Genomic DNA, 26,754 nt, shown 5'->3' with positions numbered 1-26,754 from the left:
AAAAATAGAAAAATAAATAAATAAAAAAAAAAAACGGCGTGGGGTCCCCCCCACAGCCATAACCAGCACCAGGCTGAAGGAGCCGGGGCCGGTAATTAAAAATCAGGGAGCCCGACAAATAGGGGTTCCCCGATTTTTAACAACCAGCCCCAGGCTCCAGGTCCGGGGCTGGTTCCCAAAATACGGGGGACAAAATGAGTAGGGGTCCCCCGTATTTTAAGAACCAGCCCCAGGCACAACCAGCCGGCAGGGTAATGTCACAGCCGGGGGACACTTATAATATAAGGTCCCGCGGCCAAAACATTCTCCCTACCGACCAGTCAGCCTGGCCAGGGGCCCTGGGGGAGTGGGGACCCCCCCAATGAAGGGGTCCCCCCCCTCCAGGACTTACCTGACCAGGCTGAAGCCTGGTGCTGTCCTCGATGCCCCTGGGCGGTGGGCATCGAGCTGATAAATGTTGTAAAAAATAGATAAACCATTGTTTTTTACTGTGGCACTACAAGTGCCAGCAAGCCTCCCCAGCAAGCTGGGACTTGGAGAACCACAAGTCCCAGCCTGCTGGGCATTAAAGGGCCCGCTGGCACTTGTAGTTCTACAGTTAAAAAAATAGTGCACAAAACACACTGACACACTTTTAAAATAAAACTTTATTACACACAAAGCCCACACATACTAATACTTACCTATCTTCTCTCCGTAGGTAGCCCTGATGTCCTGTGTCGGCGTCTTCTGGTCCTGTGTCGTCTTCTTCCTCCATGTCGACGTCGCTGTCGGCGATGGTGTCCCCGTCCGGATCCGAAGAAATCCATTTGGGAAGCTGTGGAAGGAAACCATACTCACCTGTCCCAGCGCGACGTAGTCCAGGTAAGGGTCTTTGCAAAAAAATAAACCGAAAACCCCGAAACCAAACCGGACACGACGGAGACGCACGGTGTGTTTGTTTACATCGTGCGGCTCCGCCTCCCGAATGCCGCTATTGGCCGCTAGGCCGCAAGGCGGCCAATAGCGGCATTCGGGAGGCGGAGCCGCACGATGTAAACAAACACACCGTGCGTCTCCGTCGTGTCCGGTTTGGTTTCGGGGTTTTCGGTTTATTTTTTTGCAAAGACCCTTACCTGGACTACGTCGCGCTGGGACAGGTGAGTATGGTTTCCTTCCACAGCTTCCCAAATGGATTTCTTCGGATCCGGACGGGGACACCATCGCCGACAGCGACGTCGACATGGAGGAAGAAGACGACACAGGACCAGAAGACGCCGACACAGGACATCAGGGCTACCTACGGAGAGAAGATAGGTAAGTATTAGTATGTGTGGGCTTTGTGTGTAATAAAGTTTTATTTTAAAAGTGTGTCAGTGTGTTTTGTGCACTATTTTTTTAACTGTAGAACTACAAGTGCCAGCGGGCCCTTTAATGCCCAGCAGGCTGGGACTTGTGGTTCTCCAAGTCCCAGCTTGCTGGGGAGGCTTGCTGGCACTTGTAGTGCCACAGTAAAAAACAATGGTTTATCTATTTTTTACAACATTTATCAGCTCGATGCCCACCGCCCAGGGGCATCGAGGACAGCACCAGGCTTCAGCCTGGTCAGGTAAGTCCTGGAGGGGGGGGACCCCTTCATTGGGGGGGTCCCCACTCCCCCAAGGCCCCTGGCCAGGCTGACTGGTCGGTAGGGAGAATGTTTTGGCCGCGGGACCTTATATTATAAGTGTCCCCCGGCTGTGACATTACCCTGCCGGCTGGTTGTGCCTGGGGCTGGTTCTTAAAATACGGGGGACCCCTACTCATTTTGTCCCCCGTATTTTGGGAACCAGCCCCGGACCTGGAGCCTGGGGCTGGTTGTTAAAAATCGGGGAACCCCTATTTGTCGGGCTCCCTGATTTTTAATTACCGGCCCCGGCTCCTTCAGCCTGGTGCTGGTTATGGCTGTGGGGGGGACCCCACGCCGTTTTTTTTTTTTAATTTATTTATTTTTTCTATTTTTTTACACTGTAGCCTGCACGGATCTGACTGATCCGTGCAGGCTAAAACGCAAATAGAACAGGAAAATGGTGTTCTATTTTCCTGTCGTATTTGCGTGGGTGTTTCACACCACTAAGCAGCCGTATTGTCAGTACGGCTGCTTAGTAAATCAGAAACCACCATTCTTTTGAATGGTGATTTCTGTCGTATCCTATCGATGGTGTAGGGCATTCGTATTTGTAACTACAAATACGAATGTTCCATCTTTAGGACTACGAATTGTTGTATTTTTGGGAAGGTAAATCCCGAAAATACAAATTCGTAAAAAAAAGGTGTATTTCTCCCTACGAATACACCTTTTTTCTACGAATCCATTTTGGTAAATGTCCCCCAAAGTGACTGCCCTCACCCATTCCCCTCCCCATCACCTCTCCACTTGAACCTATCCCATCCCGCCTCCACTGCTACCTCTCTCCTTCTGCCTGTTCATAACTGCCCTACCTCCTCAACTCTCCCTCTCATCAGGTACTGTCCCCTCTGACTTCAAGCATGCACTCATCGCCCTTATTCTTAAAAACCATACCCTTGATCCAAACATGCTCTCTAACTACAAACCCCTTTCTCTCATCTTATGTAAACTGGGAGGTGTCTGTTGCTAGTTCAACTAAAAGTAGGGATACTTTAAATCCTTTCAGGGAGAATCTCTCCAGCTAGGGAGTCCACTCACAAAGACGCATAATATCTGGCATAAAAGTTTTTATAAATCTGGGATCCAGTGATCATCAAGCAGTATGGTTCAGAATATAGACAGAGAACTGCTCATCCCATACAAAAACTGGTGCTAGATTGTAGGAAGGCTGATTTTATAGGGATGAGCGAAGAAACTCAGAAGGAATGCAGGAGAAGTGGGACAAATTAAAAAGTGCAATATTAAAGGCAAAACAATAAGCAAGTATTGGCGTTTATAAAATATAAGCAGACACAAAACAATAAAGACAAAGAGATGTATCTTGTTTGACAGAAGGAGACAAAAAAGTAATCAGGGGTGATATAATAGGGTGAGAGAATCAGAAAGTAGAGATTTGGTAAGAAATCTCCAGGTTTTTTTAAAGCGGCAATCATGTACACTGCAAAATCAAACTGATTAGAGATTTCTTACCAAATCACTCACTTTCTGATTCTCTCGCCATATTACATTTCACCCTAGATGTGCAAAAATACAAGCTGAGGAGAAAAAGGCCCAGTCAGTATATAAAGGAGGCAAAGCTTGTTTTAAGGTATATGATTGAAAGAAGAAAATGCGGAATAATAAGACTAAATACAGAGAATAGTCTTGTTTAGGGAGACAATGTAATAGCAGATCATCCTAATAATTATTTTTGGTTAGTATTCACTACTGGGAAAGAGGGTAAGGGGCCACAGTTAAGTTGCAGTGACATTCACAAAAATGAAATAATTACATTTAAAAAGGAGAAGGTCCTAACTATCAAAACTAAAAGTGGATAAATCAATGTGGCCAGATAGGATACATCCCACGATACTGAAAGAGCTTAAAGGGGTGCTGTCAGCACCAATAACAGAATTATCAACCAATCACTTGCTACAGGACTAATTCCAGAGGACTGGAAAAGAGAAAATGTACCACTGCACAAAAGTGAAATCAGGGAACATGTAAAAATCTACCGACCAGTGGGCTTTAAATCAGTAGTAGTGGAATTGATGGAAACAATCTTAAAAGAAAGAGTTGTAGATGATCTCAAATCCAGCAATTTACAGGATCCCAAATAGCATGAATAAATATTCAGGGGAGATCATGTCAAACAAATCTTATTGAGTTTTTTGACCGGGTGACAAAGTATTAAAGTAGGGGCTGTAGATATTGCTCATCTTGACTTTAGTAAGGCTTTTGACACTGTCCCACATCGCAGACTGCGAAAGTATGGGATTGGAAACTAAGCCGGTTGAATGGATAAAATCTTGGTTGCAAGACTGAAAACAGAAAGTTGTAGTGAATAAAGTGCATTTACAGGAGGGTACTGTTACGAGTGGAGTACCCCAGGAATCTGTACTTGGACCAGTGTTTTTTAAATATATTTTATTGCTGACATTGCAAATGATATTAAAGGGAAATTATGGGATACGGTCAGTTGGTCGACCTAAAGATGGTCATTAGGTTGACACCGTTGGGTCAACATACTGGAAGGTCGACAGGTGTCTAGGACGACATGGAACAAGGTTGACAGGTGTCTTGGTCAATATGGGACAAGGTCGACAGGTGTCTAAGTCAACATGGGACAAGGTCGACACAAGCATTAGATGGACATGGGTTAGGTCAACAGTCAAAAGGTCGACATGAGGTTTTTCAATGATTTTTGAGCCGACATGTGCCGACATGCAGTATTTCATGCCCTACCATCCACTAGGGCTTGGAGGGAGAATGGCAAGCGCAGCAAGCCATGTGAGGGGACGAGGTGCACTTAAAACTGTGTCCATGTCAACTGTGTCGACATTCGGGTCAAAAAAGAGTAAAAAACCCCATGTCGACCTTTTGACTTTCGACCAAACCCATGTCAACCTAATGCTTGTGTTGACCTAGACACCTGACGACCTTGTCCCATGTGGACCTAGACACCTGTCAACCTTGTCTCATGTGGACCTAGACACCTGTCAACCTTCCAGTATGTCGACCCAACGGTGTTGACCTAATGACTGTCGACCATCTTTTGGTCAACCCAATGATCCCATTCCGAAAGTATACCTTTCTGCAGATGACATGAAGGTATGCAATAAAGTAGACACACCAGGAGGGGTAAAACAAATGGCTGATGATCTACATATACAATGGACTAGGAATGGTAAAGAGCATGGTAATTACAGTTTAATGTCAAAAAAGCTAAATCATGCACTTGGGTATTAAAAACCCAAAGGCTATAAATGGTATTAATGGCACTATATTGGAAACTACTGATGGGGAAAGGGATCTATGAGTCACTATTTCAGGTGGCTTAAAGGCAGGAAAGAAATGTAAGCAACGATGAAGGCTAGTCAGATACATTGGGGCAGATATATTAAGCTTTAACAAGAGATAAATCCAAGGGTGATAAGGAGAGATAAACGTCCAGCCAATCACCAGCTAACTGCCATGTTACAGCCTGTGTTTGAAAAAAGTCAGTGAGGAGCTGATTGGCTGGACGTTTATCTCTCCTTATCACACTTGCATTTATCTCTTGTTAAGGCTTAATACATCTGCCCCTTTGTTACATAGGGAGAGGAATTAACAGCAGAAAGAAAGTAATAATGCCACTGTATAATACCCCTTTTCCACTAGAAGAAATAACCCGGTAATCTCCGCGGGGACGCGCTTCTACCCGGGTTTTTCTGCTAGTGGAAATGCTCCCTTTCAAATAACCCGATTTGGATTCCCCGGCAATCCTACCCAGGTCATGATCAGGGTAGCACCCGGTTAGCACCCGGCTTCAAGGGTAGTGGAAACGCTCCCTAACCGGGTTATTTGACTGAGCATGTAAAAATCTTCACTGATTGGTGCTGCTGGGGCGCTGGTGAGTGATGTCATCACTCAGAGCCCCGCAGACTGCGCACATAGCACGGAGGACAGCGTTGTGTGCACATGTGCTGCATGTCTGTCCTGCTGACTTTCCCCTGCTGTATCAGAGGCTGCTCCAGCAGCCACCTTCCTCTCTGCCGCCAGCACCACAGGCTGCCCCAGCGGACACTGCTAATCATCCCGCAGCACAACTTCATTATGGCTGCCAGCAATTGGTCTGATGCTGAAGTGAAGGAGCTGCTGCTCATTAGGGCAGAGGAGGAAAACAAGCGCCAGGTGACTGGTACCGTAAAAGACGCAATCTTGTACAGAAATATTGCCCAGATGCTGGAGTCTAGGGGTATACACCGCTCTCACCAGCAAGTGCTTAACAAATTGAAAGCACTAAAGAGGCAGTTCACCAAGGTCTCTGACCAGAACAGGAAAAAAAGCGGTGCCGCGCGTGTCCAGTGGGTCCATTACGATCTATGCTGCAGGGCATTTGGCAACACAGCTCTGATTAATCCTGTGGCACTGTCATCCTCGTTGGCCAGCCAGATGGAGAGTAGCCAGGAGCCACCAATGGAGAGTAGCCAGGAGCCACCTGACACACAGTCCACCATGGCAATGTCACCGTGCTGCCCAACTTCTCCGCTCCTGATTTCGGAAGATGGCGATGAAGAGTGCAGTCTACTTGATAGGTCTGCTTTGTCTGACACCGCACAGTCCATGGTGGAGGAGGGGTCCGAAACAGCAACGGAGCAAGCGACTGAACATCAAACACCAAAACTGCTTTCAAATAGTAAGTAAAAAAAACATTTATCCCAGTAATCAACGGTATATGTTGCAGAGTGCCGCAAGTGTGCAGGTGGGATAGGGCCGCAAGCACAGGGCTGCAAACACCTCTGCTATTTTATGTTTATATTGTATTTTTGTTTGTCCCACTTGCAGTTTACAAGGTGCCGCCAAAGAAGAAAAAAGCAAACCGTTCCGATCAAGCAGCGAGAGCTTTCTTTCCAATAGTAATAGATCAACTGCGTGAAATGGACTCCGACATGCAGGCCAATGAGGATGCTCGTATGGAGAAGTTTTTAGAAAATGAAAGACAGATGCAGCACTCTTTCTTGGATCAATTAAAGGACATGCAGGACAGACAATTGTCCTTCTTGGAACGGATACTTAATCATGGGTATATGCCATCTCCTCATTATCCAACGTGTCCGCCACATGCTTCACAGGCCCCAGCATACCTAGTACACCATGAGTATGCATATGGCCAATACAGTAGAGGGCCAACTCCCTCCGCCCCTAGCACTTTGTGTGAGCAACTGCCACACCGAGAGCCTCTACCATATAGAGGCCCCAGTAGCCACGCCCCCAGCACAGCAATTAGCTACCACCCCACCACTGGTGCTAGCCACGCCCCCAACACTTCCATTAGCTATGCCTCCAGCACTGCTACCAGTGCCCCACTAAACCCAGAGTATAGTGAGGCAAACACCACTAGCCGTGACAACACGCTGCTGCCAAACCTAGACTCCCCTGAATTTACGGTATATCGTAATTTGTCATAAGAAATACTTGTTTTTTTTTCTTCAAAATTCTTTATTGCATTATTGCAATAACAATGTTGAATACATTTATTGCATTCAGTCGCCTTGTGGGCACAGTTTGGTTAAAGCCTACATCTTGCACTTTTAAAAATTTTTATGGGCACTTGTTTTTTAACATGTTTACGTGCACTTTTTTCATTGTTATGTATGCCAAAGGCTCAGGTGTACGGCAAACATTTTACCTGACTCTGTTTGTTACCCTTTTTTGGCATGTCTTTTCTTGTCAATAGGTTTTTTGGTAAGGAATAAGGCGCTACATCAGATTCCTTACCAAAATACCTATTTGCATTGCTTCTATTGGGGCGAAGAAGGAATAGCCCTCAGGTTAAGGCAGTGGTTCCCAACCCTGGTCCTCAAGTACCCCCAACAGTGCACGTTTTCCAGGTCACCCGGCAGGTGCACTCATTATTCAGGCACATTTGAAAAGATCCACAAGTGGAGCTAATTATAGCACTTGTGATTCTGTGTGGAGACCTGCAAAACGTGCACTGTTGGGGGTACTTGAGGACCAGGGTTGGGAACCACTGGGTTAAGGCAAGGCAGCATAACACCAGAAAGAAGCACCCAGGACTCTGTTTGTTACCCTTTTTTGGCATGTCTTTTCTTGTGTTGTGTGAAGAAACTTTTAAAAGTTCCAAATATTTAATATTTTACAGTAAAATATTAAAAATGTTATTTTAAAAGAAATGAGTGTGGTAATATTTGCCAGTAAAAAAAAAAGTTATTTTAAAAGAAATGAGTGTGGTCTCTTCTTCTAATATGGTAATATTTTTAATGGTGGCCCTTTTGGTGTAATGGTGGCCCTATTTTGTGACCTCCCATGGTAAAGCCCTTTAAAAAGGCTTTTTCTTATGTTTATCTATAGGGGAAAAAAGGCATTACCCGGGTTAAGTGTAAAAGGGGATGATCAGGCAATTTACCGGGTAGCACTGTAGTGGAAATGTGTCTCCTACCCATGTCCCACCCGGGTTCGAACCAGGTACAAATTACCGGGTCCGACCCAGGTTGCTAGTGGAAAAGGGGTATAAGTCATTGTTACGAACTCATCTAGAATCTCCTGTAGGATATTAGTACAATAGAGATTGTTCAAAAAGGGCAACTAAAATGGTGCATGGCCTACATCACAAAACTTACCCGGAAAGACTAAAATACCTTTTTATGTATAGTTTAGAGCACAGAAAGGAAATGGGGGACATGATAGAAACTTTCAAATATATCAAGGGCTTTAACAAGGTACAGGTGGGAGACATTCTTCACAGGAAGAGGAGCAGCAGAACACAAGGACATGCACTGAAACTAGAGGGAGAGAAGTTCAGGGGAAATCTGACGAAAATTACTTTGCAGAAAGGGTAGTGCATAAGTGGAATAGCCTCCCATCGGAGGTGGTAGAGGCAAATATAGTAGAACAATTTAAACATGCTTGGGATAGGGATAAGAATATCCTTACAAAGAAATAAGGATCAAATAGGGTTTAAGGGTCAAAATATGGATAAAAAAGGGGCAGATTAGCATGGTTCTTATCTGCCATCAAATTCTATGTCTACAACTGCCTTTCTTCCCACTCACTGCTTGATACAGTGCCTACAGCCTTTCCATTCCACTGAAAGTCTGAAATGACTTCCATGCTGCCAAATCTAAGGACCACTACTCTCTGCTTATTCCTCTCAACCTCACTGCTGCTTTTGACCTTCACACCATTTATCTGAATTATACTGCCCTCTCCTGACTGTCCTCCTTTCTGACTATTCCTACTCTGTCTCCTCTGGTGGCTCCACCTACCACCCCCCCCCCCCCCCACAAACACACACACACTTCCACTAACTGTAGTTGTCTCCTAATGTTTTGTTTTTGGCTCTCTCCCCTTCTCTCTATACATCCATTTTATGTGAAATCTATTAGCTCTTTTGACTTCAAATATAATTTCTATGCTGATGGTACTCAAATCTATCTTGGATTGATACCCCCAAGGATTTGGTCCTTGGGGGTATCACAGCCCACTTTCTCTAAGCATTTTACTCAAGTGTTACTTGCTTTAAAGAAGTTGTGGCGCACATACATCAGATTCCCACGTTCTGAGTTGGAGTGGCAGGACCACAAGGTGGCTTTCTATAGACTCTCAGCATTCCCTCACGTGCTGGGAGCTATAGACTGCACACACATTGGGATTAGGGCACCGCACGTGCGGGGATACATCTATGTTAATCGGCGTGGGCGGCACTCTTTGAACGTACAGGTGGTATGTGATGCTCATCAAAATCCTAAGTGTAGTAGCAGGCTTCCCTGGGAACTGCCATGACGCCTATATTCTGAGGCACTCAGCCCTCTGCCACTCCTCACTCTGCCACCAACACCTCTTCCTCTGCTCACACTGCCACTCCATGCTCCTTCCTATCAAAGAGTGAAATGGCGCCAGTGCCCCTTTATATAGGGGGTGTGATGCATAATGGAGGGGACAGAGGTGGCCCAATAGGTTAGGGGGTTCTTAGTCATGCGGAGACAGTCTTTTAAATCGCACTCCGGTTGGTCCAAAACTCGCACATGACCGGCGGAAGAAATCACACTTTTATGTGTCATAAAATCGCACCACTTTGCCGCAATTCACACTACATCGCACTTTTCAGCCTCCAAATCGCATCCCATTAAATATGCGATTTATTACTAAAAAATGCGATTTCAGAAAGTGCGAAGAGCGGTGATGTGGAGCAAGATAAAAAAATGCGCTTTTATCTCATACCATAGAATGTCACCCAAAATGTGTGTATCTTCCTGCAGCAATCGGCATACTTCAAAACAGGCAAATAGGTGCAGCAGTAGAACAAAAAAATTTGAGCTGCACATCTAAATTATTCCAATTGTGTAAAAACCCAATAAATGCACCATTGCCAGTGCTCTATCCCATTTCAATAATCTCACTGCACAAAATGATTGCTTCATTATGCATTCTGCAAAATTAGGGGCATAGGTATGAATATGTTTGTATGTTGGCATAAATGTTTGTGTCAAATACAAAATGCCACAAATCAAAATGAGACAGAATCTCTGACAGAAATTAAAACAGATATGGCAATGTTGTCACTTATACTACTTTCACATCGCAAAATGAAAGGGTTGCACCGGGACTTTGAATTGGTTCTGTCCCAGCGCAACCCTGCATTTTGGGATGTTCACATCTCCTTAGCGAACCGGCTCACTGACGTCATTTGGGGATGCATCGGGGAGTCGGCGCATTATCGGGGGCAGGGGAGAATGCAGCGCTTAGAGCTGGCGCTGCTCCAAGCGCTGCCTCCTCCATAGTGTGAACGGGAAATGGGTCGCTCGACCAGTTTAACCAGTTCACACCGCACAGCAACTAAATGATAGGAACGCTGTTTTTTGCCGGTTCTAATTGCCGTGTTGTGACCAGGTAACCCCTTTCACATTGCACTATTTACCGGGTCGAGCCGGCAAGAAACTGGCTTGTACCCAGTAATTAGTTGCGATGTGAAAGGGGTATAACACTAACAGTTACAATTGAGAGGAAGTTGGGTACTGGGTGTATCCTAATTGTGCCCACACAGATTGCTATTCTCTGAGGTGTTTTGAACTTTTTAGTTCAAAACGCATCGCTTGTAGTTCAAATCGCTCCATGTATTTTTTGTTTTGTGATGCACACTCCCGTGTAGTTTATATCGCAAGCCAAAAAAGTATGTGCAGGCAATACCTTTTGCACTAGATTGCATCCAGTTCAAATCACATGCTGTTGTAGCGTATCGCATATGATTTAAATTAGATGCAATGTGATCTAATCCGTTTTTACACCTCTTTTTATGACTCTGATGGCAGCAAATAAAGACATTGTGCTATTTAAAAAAAATATAGGTAAGTCTAAGGGGGCATACACACAGAGCGATTTATCCTTATTTCCTAGGCAATCTGTCTAGATCACTTATAAATTAAGCACACATCGCCCTGTTTGTATGCCCTATAGTGATGGCAATGAGTGGTCCCACGTGTTGCCATTGGCCGCTCAGATCTTTAGCACATGCAGTCAAGATCTAGACAGATCTCCTGCTTGTGCATAAAGAACAATCAGTTAGCACAGATTGTACATACACACATCGGGGGAAATCACCTGCCCTACATCGTGTAGCATACAGACTAAGGAACGCTAAGTAGGATCACCCAAAATGTTCGGGGTTTAAGTAATACCCCTTTCAGACAGAAAAAAAGACCCGGGAATTTCCCTGCTCTTGCCGTGTCGATCCGGGTTTTTCTTCTGTCTGAAAGGGTCAACATGGGTCTAAAGTTCCGGGACTTCGACCCAGGTATTTACCTGGGTTTTTCCCGTGTCAGACATATGTTTGCGGCTGTGTGAAAGGGTCCGACCCGTGTTTTTCTCCCTACTATTGAAAAATCATGCTGATAGGCTGTGCAGCATGGCGCTGCGTGATTGGCTGATCTTTTCAGCTTCCCTGATTGGCTGAGCGGGCGTGGCAGTGGCATGCAGCGCAGCACTAAATAGCCATGGCACATTGAAAAGATGAGGAGATCCATGACCTGCTCAATGTCAGAGGGGAGGAAGAAATCAGCAAAACACACAGAGCACTCATGACCTCCAGGTTCTGCAACTTGTCAGCCATGTTTAATGCAATGCAGTGAGCAGACACCTCCCACTTTTCATGATCTCTTCTCTGTGTGCCTTTAAAACTGTCCTTTTCTTTGCAGGAAAAATCCGGCTTCTGTGTGAAAGGGGTCGACACGGGAAATACCCGGGTTTTTGCTCCTGTGTGAAAGGGGGTCAGCACCTTGCTGCCTAGTTCTACCCGGGTTTTTGTATCCGGGAAATACCTGGGTTTTTGGGATTTTTCTGTCTGAAAGGGGTATTAATGTGTTATAGTAATGCTCAATTTGAGTACACTCCAAAATATATGTGATCCTTTTTAAAAATATAAAAACCCTAGTTTTACAAAATAATACATTTCTTAAGAATAATGTACAAAAGTATATATTTGAAGTATATACGAATTTATCGGAAAAAATAGGATTTATTTTCAGTGCCAATCAGCTAGAAATACCTGATCAATAATGGATGCATTGTAATAGAGAAGTTGAATGAGTTCAGTCTTTAAACTGTACTCTATTAGATTACTTGATTGGATACACTGCGACGTCTTGTTGATGGACTATCCAATGTTTTAAGAAAACTGCTGTGTCAGACTCTTATTATAATGCTGGTTTGTTGTAAACACATAAATCCATTCAAAGTATGTGCAGTAGAAAAAAAATGGCATCTTCCTGCATCTGATGTGGTAACAAGTAGTAGAGCTGAGGTTAGCTGAAGATCTCAGAAAGCTAGAGCTTCTACTGTATTGATGCTTTGCTGCTACTGTGTTCCTTTCCAAGCAGTGATGGCAATAAAGCCAAGTTGAGGTTTAAATACATTTTTTTTTAATTTGGAGAATATCATGTCAAAATATCCTGCTATGTGTTACATCTGTTTGAATACAGAGAACACTAATAACCAAGTTTGCGGTTTCCACATGGGACTGGATACATTTTGGTTAATTTGCAACTGAAGAATATAAAGCCATATGTATACAATGTGACACTAGCATAACTATATGAGGCATAGATCTCTTATTATTTTCTTTCTCTTTTCTCAATGATTTTCTCTTTGAAGAATTCAAGCTTGTCTTATAAGGGGTGTGGTTTATGGTCCCGACAGTCGGGATCTCGACAGTCATTAGCCCGACGTCGGGATCCCGACTGGCCAGACTCAGACAGCAGGGCAAGCACAACAAAGCCCCTTGCGGGCTTGCTGCGATCGCCACGCTGCGGGCACGGTGGCTCGCTACGCTCCCCACCTATTCTACCTCTATGGGGGTCGTGGACCCCCACAAGGGAGAATAGCCGGTGGCCGTCGGGACTCCGAGTGTCGGGGTTTTGACTGTTGGGATACCGACGTTGGGGTAATGACTGTCGGGATCCTGACTGTCGGGAAACTGTCCGGGACCCCTTATAAGGCACTTTAACAGGGGCTGCGTGCTACTGCATCTGTCTCTGGGGGAGCAAAGCTTGGATAGAAATAAAGTAACAGCCAATCAGGTCCTTTACACGCTGTGTTTGTAAAATGGTTGGTTGGTACTTTATCTGTTTCAACTTTATCTCTCTCCAAGGCTCTGTTCTCTGCAAGATGAGTGAGTTGACTATACAACAAAGAGTTCCCATTCTACATGGGTGTGATATACCGACATCGGAATCCCAACCACTTGGACTCCGGGGGGGGGGGGGGGGTGAGCGCTAAGATGCCCCTTGATTGCTCGTGGATTGCTGTGCTCGCCACAGGTTCTATTCTCCCTCAATGGGGAACGTGGACCCGGATCCTGACTGTTTGGCATTTAACATTTCAATGTCGGTTTACTGATTGTCAGAATCTCAACTCATCCGGCACCCTTCTAAATCACTCAAATTATACTACTTTCACACATAAACCCCGGCTTTAACTCAGCTCAGAACTAGGACACTGAGCACAGGTTAAAGCCAGAGTTTCAGTACGTATTCCCTTTAACATACAGTATGGGTGACAGACACAGATTATTCCGGGGTCATCACGTTCACTGGACCCAGTTCTTAGACTGACCCAGGTCTCCCAGCTAACATAGGACACTTGGAAATGATGTTGTCTCTAATCGCTGTGCCTGCCACTCAGCTAATTGTAGGCATGACCTGGGTCACCGTGACCCACATTATGACATTCAAACTATACAGTATTTGACCCGGTTTGGTCACAGGAATAACTCCGGTACCGAACAGGATCCTGGACTTAGATCAAGCCTCAAGCTCTGGCAAATCCCGGGGTCGAAAGGGTATATGTTAAAGTGGTATTGAGAGAGAACAATTAGCTGAGCTGCTAGCCATGCTATACTGTACTCATTTAATCCTGTTTCATTACTCTGTAAAAATTGAATATTTCCTGCCACTAAATTAGTTAAGCCAGCCACAGTAATCAGTTTGTACAGTGAAGAAGTCAGCCAACCTGTGCATCTGCAGTCAGAAGGGTAAGCAGCATTTAGAGCAGCAGCTACGCAAAATAATCAGAAAAGATCTGTTAGATACATTTTTTTCCATAATTACTTCCCACTTATGCAAAGTACCCAAACAGCTGCAGCAAGCCCTAAATCTTTAGTACTGTTTGGAGCAGTCGTGCAGTTAGAAAAAGAGCCTGACGTTCATTTATAGTTAAACTCACAGTTTCTCCCTAGGAGCAGCATTTGTCATTAGAAAAAGGGGAGACAACGGCAGGTTAGGGAGCATGTAAAAGACTGGGGTAGTTGGTAAGAAGACAGTAGGAAGAGATGTTGGGTAAAGATAACCAATTGGGGAAATACGGAGAATCATGGAGATGTTTGCTGGTATATGAGCTAGGCTATGACAGATTGGAAGATAAGAGGAGCAGAATGATTAATAGGGGTGTTAGAATGGAACAAGCACTGAAACATTTTGGAGAGGCAACTGTGTTGCATGTTTAGGGTAACCACAGCCACATTTCTGTCTGTAGAGATATTTAGGCACGCAGCAATGGCATGATTTCCATAGGATTATCACATTGGGAGATCAATTTCCCCTATATGTTTTTGTCTCAACATGAAACAGTTAAAACAGGCAAAACAAATGAAACCGTACTGGGCTGCATTGCGAATCCCCTGTGTAATGCACATTGTGCTTTCTAAGCTCTGACATATCCATTTCCGTGCAAGTGCAAGGCTTACAGAAACACAAATGGAGATATTCCTTCTTATAGTAACATGTATCGGAAAGTATTTGGGAAGATAGGAGTTTCTGCTAGAGCTTTTAATAAAGTGGGAAAAGCCACCTGTGGGGAGCTAGGTAACTGATACGAAAGGTGTTTAACCACAGGTGATGGCAATCCTACATTACCAGGGAAGTCCAAGAACAGAGCATTTTCTCCCTGAAGGAGAGGGCCAGGTAGGCAACCCAGACATTGCACCCTAAAGTCTCACTATGCTGAAACAAGTAAAATATGGCCATTGCCTTAATTAAACAAAAACATTTTTAATATAAGATAAATATATTGCTGTATACAAGGGTCACTAGAACACTGCACCATAGTTGCAGAAGTGTAAGGACATTTACTAACATGGGTGGGAATATACAGTAAACGGTTCCATCCAATGACGACAATCTCCCTGCAGTGTGAGAGACAGACTGCACAACACTATTTTTGCTATCCCTTTCATGTCACTGATAACATTCATTAGGTGCGGTATGGTTCTGCATGCACTGGGGAGAGAGAGGAACATTCTTGTGCAATAACCCTTTCATTGTTATATGGGATACGGCACATCACTTGTAGCCGTCATGCTTACCAATACAAACATGACAACAATCATGGTATAGCAGCAATTCAGTCGTTGCAGTCAGAGCGCCCATAAAGGCACATGGATAGATTTTTTAAAGCTTTAAAACCAGAAAAGCAGTGGTGTTGCTCATAACAACCAATCAGGTTATATCATTTTCTAGAATGCAATAGAGAAATGATAACAAGTATCTGATTTGTTGCTATGGGCAACAACACCACTTATATGTTTTAAAGTCTTTACAAAATCTATACAAGGTCTTATTTGAACATGGGCCACTGTAATCCAGCTATTACAATAACAAAATATTACATGCTGAACAAGTTTGGCGTAATATCAACCACTTACCTCAATACTAAACTTTAGTTAAAAATTTGTCTTTAATTATATATTATATTTAGATGACAAAAAGAGTCATCTTGTGTAAAAAGCTGCTGGCTTTTCTTAATCAGTTGTTTTGTCAGCAGAACCCTAAACATCCGGTTACTTATGATGTCTGGCAAAGTTTTGGTGCGGGGCCAGTATAACCACTGGCTTTGGTACGCCCAGAAAAATGACCAACACGCACCCATATTCTAAAAAAGCTCGTCATTACTATGTCAATCATGCTGCAGGTCTAGGGGTACTATGAATGACATTGCAGGATTAGATCTGGTGTGCATACTGTCAAATACAACCAGTGGAATCAGCTAAAACATGTTCAAACCAGTTATAAAATTAGAATTTAAGAATCAGTTTAACGAGCCTATTTGGTTATTGAAACACAAAATGTTTGCCCATAATTGCATGTAAAATGGATATACATGATATGATACAGCACCTTCTTTTTATTGCCTGGTATTTAACCGGAATGGGGACTGTAAAGGCCCTCATAGACTTGTGCTATTTGGCCAATTAGATTCAGAAGGATTGGGCCGAGAAATCGGGTGAAAAGTGGCCAAATCGCATGTGTTTGACATGAAATCCTATCCGATATGCAGGCCAGTATGTATTGGATCAGAGTCAAACATGCTGCGTGAAGGATAACTCGGATGTGCAGCCGTCAGTGCACAAGAGAGCTTTTTAGCACCTGTGATATATCGCATCCGATTTCCTTTGAACTACCCCGGCAGCTACCATAAATCGTATGCAATAAATTGCATGTAAAACGGTGCCAAATAGGATAAAAGGACTCCCGGGGAGCTGCCGGAGGAGTTCAAGGGATATTGGATGCAACTTGCCCTTTAGACAAGTCGCACTAATGTATGGGGGCCTTAAGAGGTACAGTGGGAGGCTGTCTATATGTTGGGAAATTGTTCGTTTGTATATGAAGGCAATCGCAGTCTGGACAATGAGAGTGTATTTTGCAATATAAAAATTGAAAAAAAAAACCAGCGGATAATCTATCTATATTATACAAAAGAACATTGTATTAGCAATTATTATTATTGTGGATGGCAACTGTTCTGTCTACACTGATTAACCGGGAGATAACAGTGTTAAGAAATCCTGTGGCCAACTTAGTTCAACATTTTGCGGGCAATGACATTATTTTATTACTTAAATTAACTGTTTCTTGCAAATATAATTTAGCATAAAGGGAAGGTTGTGAAGACAGTGGAATGCCCATGATGAAATACTGTACCACAGCCTAGGTTATTCTATTTATGCAACTAGCAGCTCATCTCATGAAAATGTTAGAAGATTGACAAGGTATTTAATATGCCTTGCAGTGTTTAAAGCAATTAGGTGGGTGAGTACAGATGAGCAAGAATTAAGGGGGTATTGGCTGTACATGAAAGGCAATACTGAATGCATTGTGATATTCCTCAATGTGCCAATACATAGATTAGACTGATTTGGCACTGCTGTGGCCAGCAGCATCACTGGTCCAGGCCTTTTTTGTTTGTGTAATTGGGAGGTGAGTTGGAGTGATTTTGCAGATAGTGATACTGTACCTAGGACGTTCTTTATTCACCATCATATAATACTTTATTTCAATTAATATCATTAGTAAAATAATACCCTGACTATATATGCTACTGTATCTTATTTTATATATGTTTAGGTATCTGTCACCTGGAATGGGTGGGATGACATCAGCCGATAGTCTACAGAACCTCATGTCTCTAGGAGCATAGACCAAATGTAATACAAATACTTCTATTACTAAAACTCCTTACTGAGTCCCCAGTAATTATAGACAGTAACTACTATTTTAGGAAGTACTTGGGTTGTGTCCTGATTTCCGTAATACCTACTTTATGTGTAGGAGCCTTTGTTGTTGGTGTCATCATTTTGGCATCAGAGCTCGCTTACAAAGATAAGCAGGAAACAGTGTCATCAGTAAGCTGGAATTGCGTGGGCAGGTCTTATATGCAGGACCTGAGGCAGAGCTGGCTGCAAATGTGACCAAAATCCAGATGCAAGTTTCCATCACTCAGCAAGCCACAGATGCCTGTACGTATTACGCATATCCAAGGTACGCACTGGTTGTAACCAGTAGCATAAGCACCTGGTCTACACCTGACATGAATCATTTGCCTTTATCCTCATGTTTTAAACTGTTTGTTTTGTTTGCAAAATATGCATTCGCTACCAGGCATCAATAAAACCTAAAAAAAACCACCTCTAATACGTCATTATCAACTTCCTTTCACGCATAGAAAAAAAACATTTGCTTATGCATGGGTACAAAAGCATAATATATACCCAAGGAGAAAGCACCAATCAGCAGCAATTTGCAAACAGATAATCATTAGTGTTATCCTAGCGCTAAATCCTGCTTCCATCACCATACTCTATAGAGCATTTCTGCATCTGTGTACCATTCTGCATGCACACTCTCTTAATGTACTCAAACGAAAATAGAATACTCCTTCCCCTCCCCATCCTTCCAAACCAGGTGCAGGCTAGCGTATGTACCAGAATTATGCAAATCTGCACGGATGTATATGCATACAAATCACATTCTTTGTATACAGTTGACCCATATTATGCAAGATACGCTGATATCTGCAGGCCCAAGCCACGGCCAGAGATGTACAGTAATTGATATAGAACAGTGATGTGCGTGATAGAATGAAAGATAGTGACGTAAAAGGGATAATAGATTATTTTATAAATACAGTGATGCAGTCTGTCTAACACCGGCAGGTAGTAAGATACAATTCCATAATGTTATCTGCGACAATTCTAGGGTGTGATTGGTAACACCCTAACCATTTACTTCTTCTGACAGAGCAAGATTCAACTGACAGCTCCCATACTAGACTTCCTCTCTGCCAGCCGCCTGCATAATGTATCTATGATGTCACTGATTAGCGCACCATGCAGGTCTATTTGTATGTATATGAAAATGAAGAAGATGGCAGGTTTAAGCATTGCAGTTGTAATAGAACTGCAGTAATGTGATTAAGTACGGGGGTAAAATTAACCATATATCTCCTTTATTGAGCCTCGCCCCTCTCTAAAATATATTTTCTTTTACTGATATACAATAGAGGAATATAGGTAAACTCATAACTGTATTTTGTATATATCAAGTAAAACTTATGGTGTTTGAAGAAGTATTTGTGGTGCTAGAATGACTGTGGTGTAGCAATTAGTATCAGCACTAATCATGTAGCTATGATGTATGGCCATTGATATCTCTACATTGAACATCATGGAGATCTAATATGGCTAACTAGGAGATTTGGAGGCTTTAATACATTATTTTAAGCATTTTTTTTTTCATTACAGCATTATAGTATTCCCACAGATGATGGCTTAAACTTTATGTTACTGATATCATATATAGTTTATTCTACCCTTGAATACAGTGTATCTGTATAAATGTAATATTAAGAAATAACAGTGATATGTTCATAGAAATCCTGCTATAGAAAGTCTTGATTTTCTATACTGGGAAAATAGTCTAACTGCAATATATTCCCCATGTTTAATTTATACCATGTAATTAAAAGTCACTGATATACTAACATATTAATAGAGTAGGTAAATTATGTTTAAAGGGTTTGGACACCTCCCTTTCCTTAAATGCCATTCCCAAAATGATTGTGGCAACAATTTTACAGTTAGTAGGTCATTCATCGCTGTAGACGGAGGCACATGATTGATTGTAAATAGCTTGCAACCAATCGTATGTCAGATTTTACACCTATGAGCTTTTACCTCCTCTTTCAAAGATCTTTCAGTGATCCTGTCAAAAGCAGAGATCGGCATTTACAGATAATTATAGTATATAACTCCTCCATATTTCTAAATCCTGTATTGAAGGGAAACGTATTTTGTCTTTTTTTTTATTATAACCATTGTGTAGTAACCATTATGAGCATTCTGTATATACTCCCACCTCTAGTTCCTGGTAACAGATGTGCAATTTAGTGTTTTAAACAGAATCACCTGTTTCATGACTGAAATAGTACTGAAAACTGACAACAAGGGCTCTTGAGGGCTGCAGTTATGCTTTTCTGATTAAAGAATCTGCTTTCTATTTATTGAACAATTTCGTGAAAAACAGCTCTCCTAAGAATGTTACATTTATGCTTGTTATGGAAGAGATAGGATTTTACTAAATCACCTTCTCTGCTCATTTGCTTCTCTTCACTTATTTTCCATTTTGCCAACATTTGGAGAACTTCAGCTATTTAGGGACACAACATCCAACTATCTTCCACTTTTATGGGAGCCTCCCTTAGCTGGTCCCTCCCACTACAAAGCAGAAGCCATTCGGCTGAAACGTCTACACCCTGAAGAAAATCAATCCGCCAGTGCTCGAAGACTATGTACCGCTTGTTATTCTCCTAGATGAATACACAACTTGGATCAGTGTGGTCCCCCACCCGTCAACTCCATTCTTTATCAATGTTGGTAGATAGTGGTAAGCCACCAACGTGTCTACTAGATGTCCCTAAATAGCAGGGGTTGTCCAAAGGAGGACTGAATGTCACCACAACAGTAATACATTGATAAAAATGGGAAATCATTGTGTACCCACTGAGACAAAGCATATTGGAAGGTGTGACCGAAGAAACATTTCAGCTTCATGAGCGACCATTGCTTTAGAGCTAATAGAGATTATTCTACTTGTTGAAAGAAAAACTGGGACTATTTCAAACTCATAATTTAAACAATTTTCATACTGCTGCCAAAAAAGTCCTTTGTTGTAGCCAAATATAAAAACACAGGAAAATACAGACAGCAGCATACAGAAAAGGATCAGCAGTGGCATTTCCACAGATCATTTAAAAAGATCTTCCAAAATTATATATATATATATATATATATATATATATATATTTTTTTTTTTTTTATAAACTCACCCTGAAGGATTTTATTAAATGAAATGTAGGCAAATTTAAAAGGAAAAAGCATGCCAATCTCATGCTGAACACAAGAGGGGTTTCACTATGAAATCCAGCAGTGAGTGGCCAAAAGTAGGAGAGGCACTTACCTTTCACACACTCGAACTGTCCATGCCGCAATGATCCAGGACGAGATACTGAAAACCAGAAGTACAGTGCCCGGGCAGATGGTCATAAGTGTCTTCATTACAAAGCGAGTATTGAAATTAATCTTATTGAGGGCACCGATGCTCCTTGAAGAGGCATCAGTGAAGAGCTTGCTATGAAGGAGCATAACTCGTCCAATTAAGTATAGCCTCAAAAACATGGGGATGGACAAAATGATGTCTATGTCAGCATTGGCTACAGAGGTGGTATAGTAGAAGGCCAGGCGGGCTGTCCAGGTAAAGGAGTACTGTCCAGGAATGGGATGGATGGCACACACGGTCAACTCTAGGGTGATGAAAAATATCCGCTCGTAGGTCATGGCTATTCTCCAATCATCCGCTCCATTGTCCACCATGAAAAGCTAAGACAAAGAAGAATTTAGGCCATAGAACATTAGGAAACATAAGAGATGGAATAAAAAGAGTGTGGCACTCATATGAAAAAGGAGTAAATGGGTATTACAGGGTAGAGGATTCTGACCACTTGACTCAGTCTAGAATATTAAAATGTTAATAAATGTAAAGGAAGAGAATTATATTTATCTGAATATTGAATTGGACAGCTTTATGTACTCCAAGCAGCTGGTTGATCTAATATGAAAAGGCATGTTGCCTTCATATTCAATAACTACTATGCCAATAGCTAAGATGTTTGAAACTGTTTGTAATGTACCTGACTGCAAGCTGCTGCTCTCTGATATCAGTCTTGACATTTCTGAAGGGTTTCCTTCAAGATCCTTCTATGGGCCTATGAAAGGTTTACATATACAGGCAATTTCGGTAGCTCAGCCTAATTGGCAAGCAACGCAATCTTTAATCAATGTGATTAAACACTGTGGGGTATATTTTCTAAAGGTCAATATTAATCCATTTCAAATCAATAAAAATTAATGTTTCATGGCCTATAATACACATTTCCTAAAATGCACAATATATTAAATTTTACCTGTCAGTAAATGTGTTTCGGGCCCAGAAACACAACATTGATTTAGATCAATTTTAAGCCCTGTACACACACATCGATTTGCTTTAGATTTGATGTTAGATTCTATTTCTATTAGATCTGGCATTAGATCATCTCATTCGATTTGGCATTAGATCTGTACTTTTGCATTTCATTCGATTTCGATTTTACAATGTAGGCACAATGTACTCATTCGATTTACTGGATTGAATTTGAGATTTCCTTGGCTGCACAGTAGATTTTTGTATTCGATTTTGAGAAAACGGGAGCGCGCGTCAAATCGAATGCAGATCGAAAGTGTCCTAAAAACCATTCGATGTGGATTTGATTTTCCTTCTATAAGCAAAATCAAATCGAAAACAGGGAAAAATCTAAGCGTGTGTTCACAGCTTTATAGTGATGAAAATCAACCTTAATTAAATGACCCATGAGTCTGAGCAACCAGATAAAACTAGTTATTTATCCCACATACTGGCATAGTTATCAAACAATTGGATTTTACATTTAGTCCAGATTAATATCTGTTTGTACACAATCATGTAACAATTCAGGACACATCTGCTGTAAAATTTCCAAACTGGGATATCTACGGGCAGGTTATCAGGATGTTTGGTTAGCTCAGTGAGAATGCCTGGTCTGTGACTCAAACCTCACCTCCAATATCTTCTTAACATCTGGTCAGCAAAGAGTAGGTTCACTCGGTATGGGTTATATGTTCTACATTAATTAGGTCGACCACTATTGGTTGACGGGTCGACACATGGAAAAGGTTGGCATGCATTTGGACGACATGGTGAAAAGGTCTACACAAGCAATAGGTCGACATGGAAATGGTCGACATGAAAAAAGGCAACATGGGGTTTTCCTTTTTTTTTTGGTGTCTTTGTCGACCTAAGTCAACATGGACACCGTATAAGTCTACCATGTCTGCTCTCTACACTTGGCACACTATTATGTTCTCCCTCTATGTCTACGTGGATAGTTAAGTATGAAAAAAATGGCTTTATTTGGGAAAAAGAAACATGAAAAACGTATGTTGACCTTTTTGATATGTCGACCTGTTGATAGTCGACCAATACTGGTCGACCTATTAACTGCCAACTTACTATCGACCGCATCCGGATTCACCTTATCTATTATTAACATTTACAAGGAGATGAGCACAAATAAATTCAGGAAGGGGGGGGGGGGGATAATTCTGGGATCACAAACTTTCTTCTTCACTTTAGGTAGATACTACTACCTATGTCATAAAAGTAAATGCAGGTGTGTCATGCTGAATCATCATGTCTATAAAACCAATATGCATATTATCTGAACGACAGTGTCATGTTGTGTGTAATAGGTACATGTATATGTAATCATTGCTGCTCAGTAGATAGGTTGGGGTTTTCAACATTCAATATAACAAACCAAAACACATGTAACCGATTTATATATTATAGTGGCTATAAATAATATTAATAACAATAATAATAATAATAAAAAGTGTACTTGAATCCTGGTCTGAGGTCCCTCTGCTAGTGTTTTGCCCAAGAAAATGAAAGTATTGTTATATCTTAAATCGGCCATGCAAGCAAGTACAGTATATCTATATTGTCATTTCCATGAGCATCTAGCTACTGAGATAAAACACCACTTTTCTAATACTGGTCACTAAACAAAACAATATTGCAAATCTGATTGGACATTCTCAATTTGAGAGACTGATTTGTAGTGGTTTGGGAGGCATTCCCTTTCGCAGGCACTCGGGACAGGTGCCTATAGTATATAAAAATATATATACAGAAGAGTATTTATTAAAAGCCATTTTTTTTATATTGTGCATGCCCACTTTCTGCCTCCTGTAAGGGCAGGAACCTAGCACAAGTATTTGTGGGATTAGAGTCCCAAACTGGGATAAGTATAACATCAAAAGTAAAAAAAAAAAATGTTACAAAGTCGTGACTGCTATCACCTCAGAACTAGGACTTTTTAATCAATTATGTTCTCCTAAACTGTTGATGACTTTATGACAGCATTGGTGCTGTCTTCATTTAATGTGTTCTTCGTCCCAATATTTCCCATATAAAATATATTGGAAATATATACAATCTTCTGGTTGGTAAAACATGCTCAAAGAAAGTATAGATCAAGGCCCAAACTCTGCTAGAAACCCACTGTAATAGATCATCCTGCAGCAAAAAAATAATAATCTCATTTTGGCTTGTGGGAGTCATGTTCCCACACCTAGCCTGTCTAATCTGTTTTCGACACACTCAAGGGAAAATTTACTACACACTAGCAGACTCCCCGTTTGACAGGCTTTTAACTAGTAAGTAGATAAGTAGTTCAGTGTGGCACTGCGCAAATGTTAAATATCACAAAGTCATACCTATCACTACTTTGGCGCCACATCTGTCAATTGATTCACCTAAAATTTTACTCAGTTTAGTCTCATTTATGGTTTATAATAATCAGAAAAAAGACGGACATTTGTATTGTGTAAAGATGTCCATTAAATTGCTCAAAGTGCACCTCGAAGAGCATTATAGTCTTGGATATTAGGTGGAACTGTGCAGTAGAGAAACACAATTTGTATTAGCCACCCAAAACCTGTGAATAGTGTTAAAATAAATACAAATAAGGGTACTAATGTAATATCTGGACTCCCGTTTTTCTTATGAGACCGCGTCCCCTCGCGGGGCTTGCTGCCCACGCTCACCACGCTTCGGGCACGGTGGCTCGCTGCGCTCACCACACTATATAAAATCAACTCCATGCGTAGTTGGATAGTAGGGGTATGAAAATGGGGTGCATTTAACATGGGAGTCCAGATAATACATAAGTACCCAAATAAGTTTGGGAAAAAACAAATACCATTCAATATTTAACTTGACCAAGAACTAGACAGCCTTTACTGGTGTCCATTATTACAGGAAGACTACAATCATTGGCTGCTAACCCACTATAGTGAGAACCAGACCATTGTTAACACAGGGCTGTTGCCTATATGGTGGTGGGGTGTGTAATAAACACTCAGTGCATAAAATGTTACACAAATGTAGAGTCAAAAGTTCTGTGTGTCTACACAATCTCCACTGGTTTGGTGGCTCACAGTAATTTTACATTTTGGAAATCTTTACCACCCCAGTAGTCTCATTACAATGGACAGGATTACTACACTAAACACACATATATAATTTTTTGGTAGCCTCAGGGTGGTGGGAGAGGTGTGTGATGTTATTTATTAACCCCAAGTCAGGCAGTGACCAGTCTGGGGATGGTTTTCATTACAATAAGAAGACCCTCTGCTCTTGGTAAATAGGAAAATTAGTTGTTGCCATCTAGGCTTGGGGCAGGCATTCACTACAGTATGTCAGGGGGATAACATGATCTCCCATAAATGCACCTACTTGTTCCTTAGCCACAGACATTAGTTCATGCCCATATTAGGTATTCTAAAGGTCTTGTTGCCCATGATGGCAATGCACATGTTGTGAGAAGTGAATAAGTCTCTGACTAGTACCATTAGACACCCCGTTCAAGGGGCATTCAGTCACGGATGATATACTGTATCAGACAGGCGGAAATATTGGCCATCAGTATTCTATCCTGGACGAAGATGGCCTGAACACACCTATGCACATTCGACTTTAAAAAGTCAAATCTGCAGTGTTGAAAATGGCCGCTGGATTGGCGAATACGCAGCTGTTTTCCAGGATCGGCGGAAAGTTTTCGGCCATCCACTGGCTTTGCAAGTTCCGGAATTTATACCAACAGTTTGAAAAACAGACCTGACATTGAATAGGTTGAATGTCAATTTGAACTATTCTTGTCAGAAATGGGCGATATTTCATCCGGAATATCATCCGGAATTGAATACCCCCCCAAGAAATGCTAACTCAGGAGTGGTAGAAAAATCAACAAATTGTAGATAATATAGGGAAGAGGACAGTTATAAACGGAAGTGAAATTGCCTCCTGTGTGGCACTCAACTGCATTGACCTGATAATTGTCACCAGTAAAATGAAATTGCTATTTTGCACAGAAGCCTGCACATTACAGCAGCTATTCAGTTCTGACCATGGAATGTAATATCTGGTCAGCTAAACCTATTATAAGGGGGAGGCGGGGCCACGGCAGGGCGGACGTAAGGTGTGTGTGGCAGCAGCTCCCCCGGCGTCTTCCATGTAGGAGCAGGCTGGCCCGGTAAAAGAAAAAAATCCTCCCGCAGACTGCAGCTGAAGCCCGGGAACGTGAGAACGCTGTGGGCGTACAGCAGCATACAGGCGCCATCTTCCCAGCGAGGTCGCGCAGCAGAGGTGCACGCACTGAGGTCGCGGCTCCCGGCGCGAGGTTGTGTGAGGACCTCCCGGCGGGGCTGTGTCGGACAGGCAGCAGGCGCACGGAATTGGAGTCCGGTGTGTGGTAGTGAGAGGACCCCCTGGCGAGGATCTGCGTGGCAGGCAGAGAGTGCGGGGAAGCGGTGCCTGGCGTGAAGCCGTATGAGGACCTCCCGGAGCGGGCATAAGCAGCAGACAGCGGGCTTTCTGCAGCAGCACCAGCGGTGTGTGTAGGACCAGGTCGGGTGGAAGCGCCTGAAAAGCAGTGTGTATAAAGATCGGTGGCTGTGATAACAGCGGTGTGTCGGAGACCAAATAATCTGGATGTGCAGCGGGGGTATGTACTGTCGTTGACTGTGATCTGGATGGCTGCCTATTTGAGGACATCCTCTATATAAAACAGTATATGTACAGCGTCCAGCTGTAGATTTGGGGTCAATACGTTGTGTACTGCCAGAACTGTGCATACCCTTCTTTACTATTCAATATATACAGTGT

General features: G+C 42.4%; 1 protein-coding gene across 3 annotated transcripts in view; it reads right to left on the bottom strand.

The window, feature by feature from the left end:
* KCNN1 (potassium calcium-activated channel subfamily N member 1) overlaps positions 1-26,754 on the bottom strand; it is a 144,673-nt gene that overhangs the window by 79,208 nt on the left and 38,711 nt on the right. For all 3 annotated transcript variants that reach the window (XM_083181833.1, XM_083181841.1, XM_083181823.1), the window contains exon 4: positions 20,911-21,329. In XM_083181833.1, the coding sequence (XP_083037959.1) occupies positions 20,911-21,329 (419 nt within the window). The remainder of the gene's footprint in view (positions 1-20,910; positions 21,330-26,754) is intronic.

This window comes from Crinia signifera, chromosome 1 (genome assembly GCF_055691185.1).
Source record: "Crinia signifera chromosome 1, ASM5569118v1, whole genome shotgun sequence".
Classification (NCBI taxonomy): Eukaryota; Metazoa; Chordata; class Amphibia; order Anura; family Myobatrachidae; genus Crinia; species Crinia signifera.
Note: the sequence above shows the minus strand (reverse complement) of the source record. Positions and strands in the feature narration are given on the sequence as shown.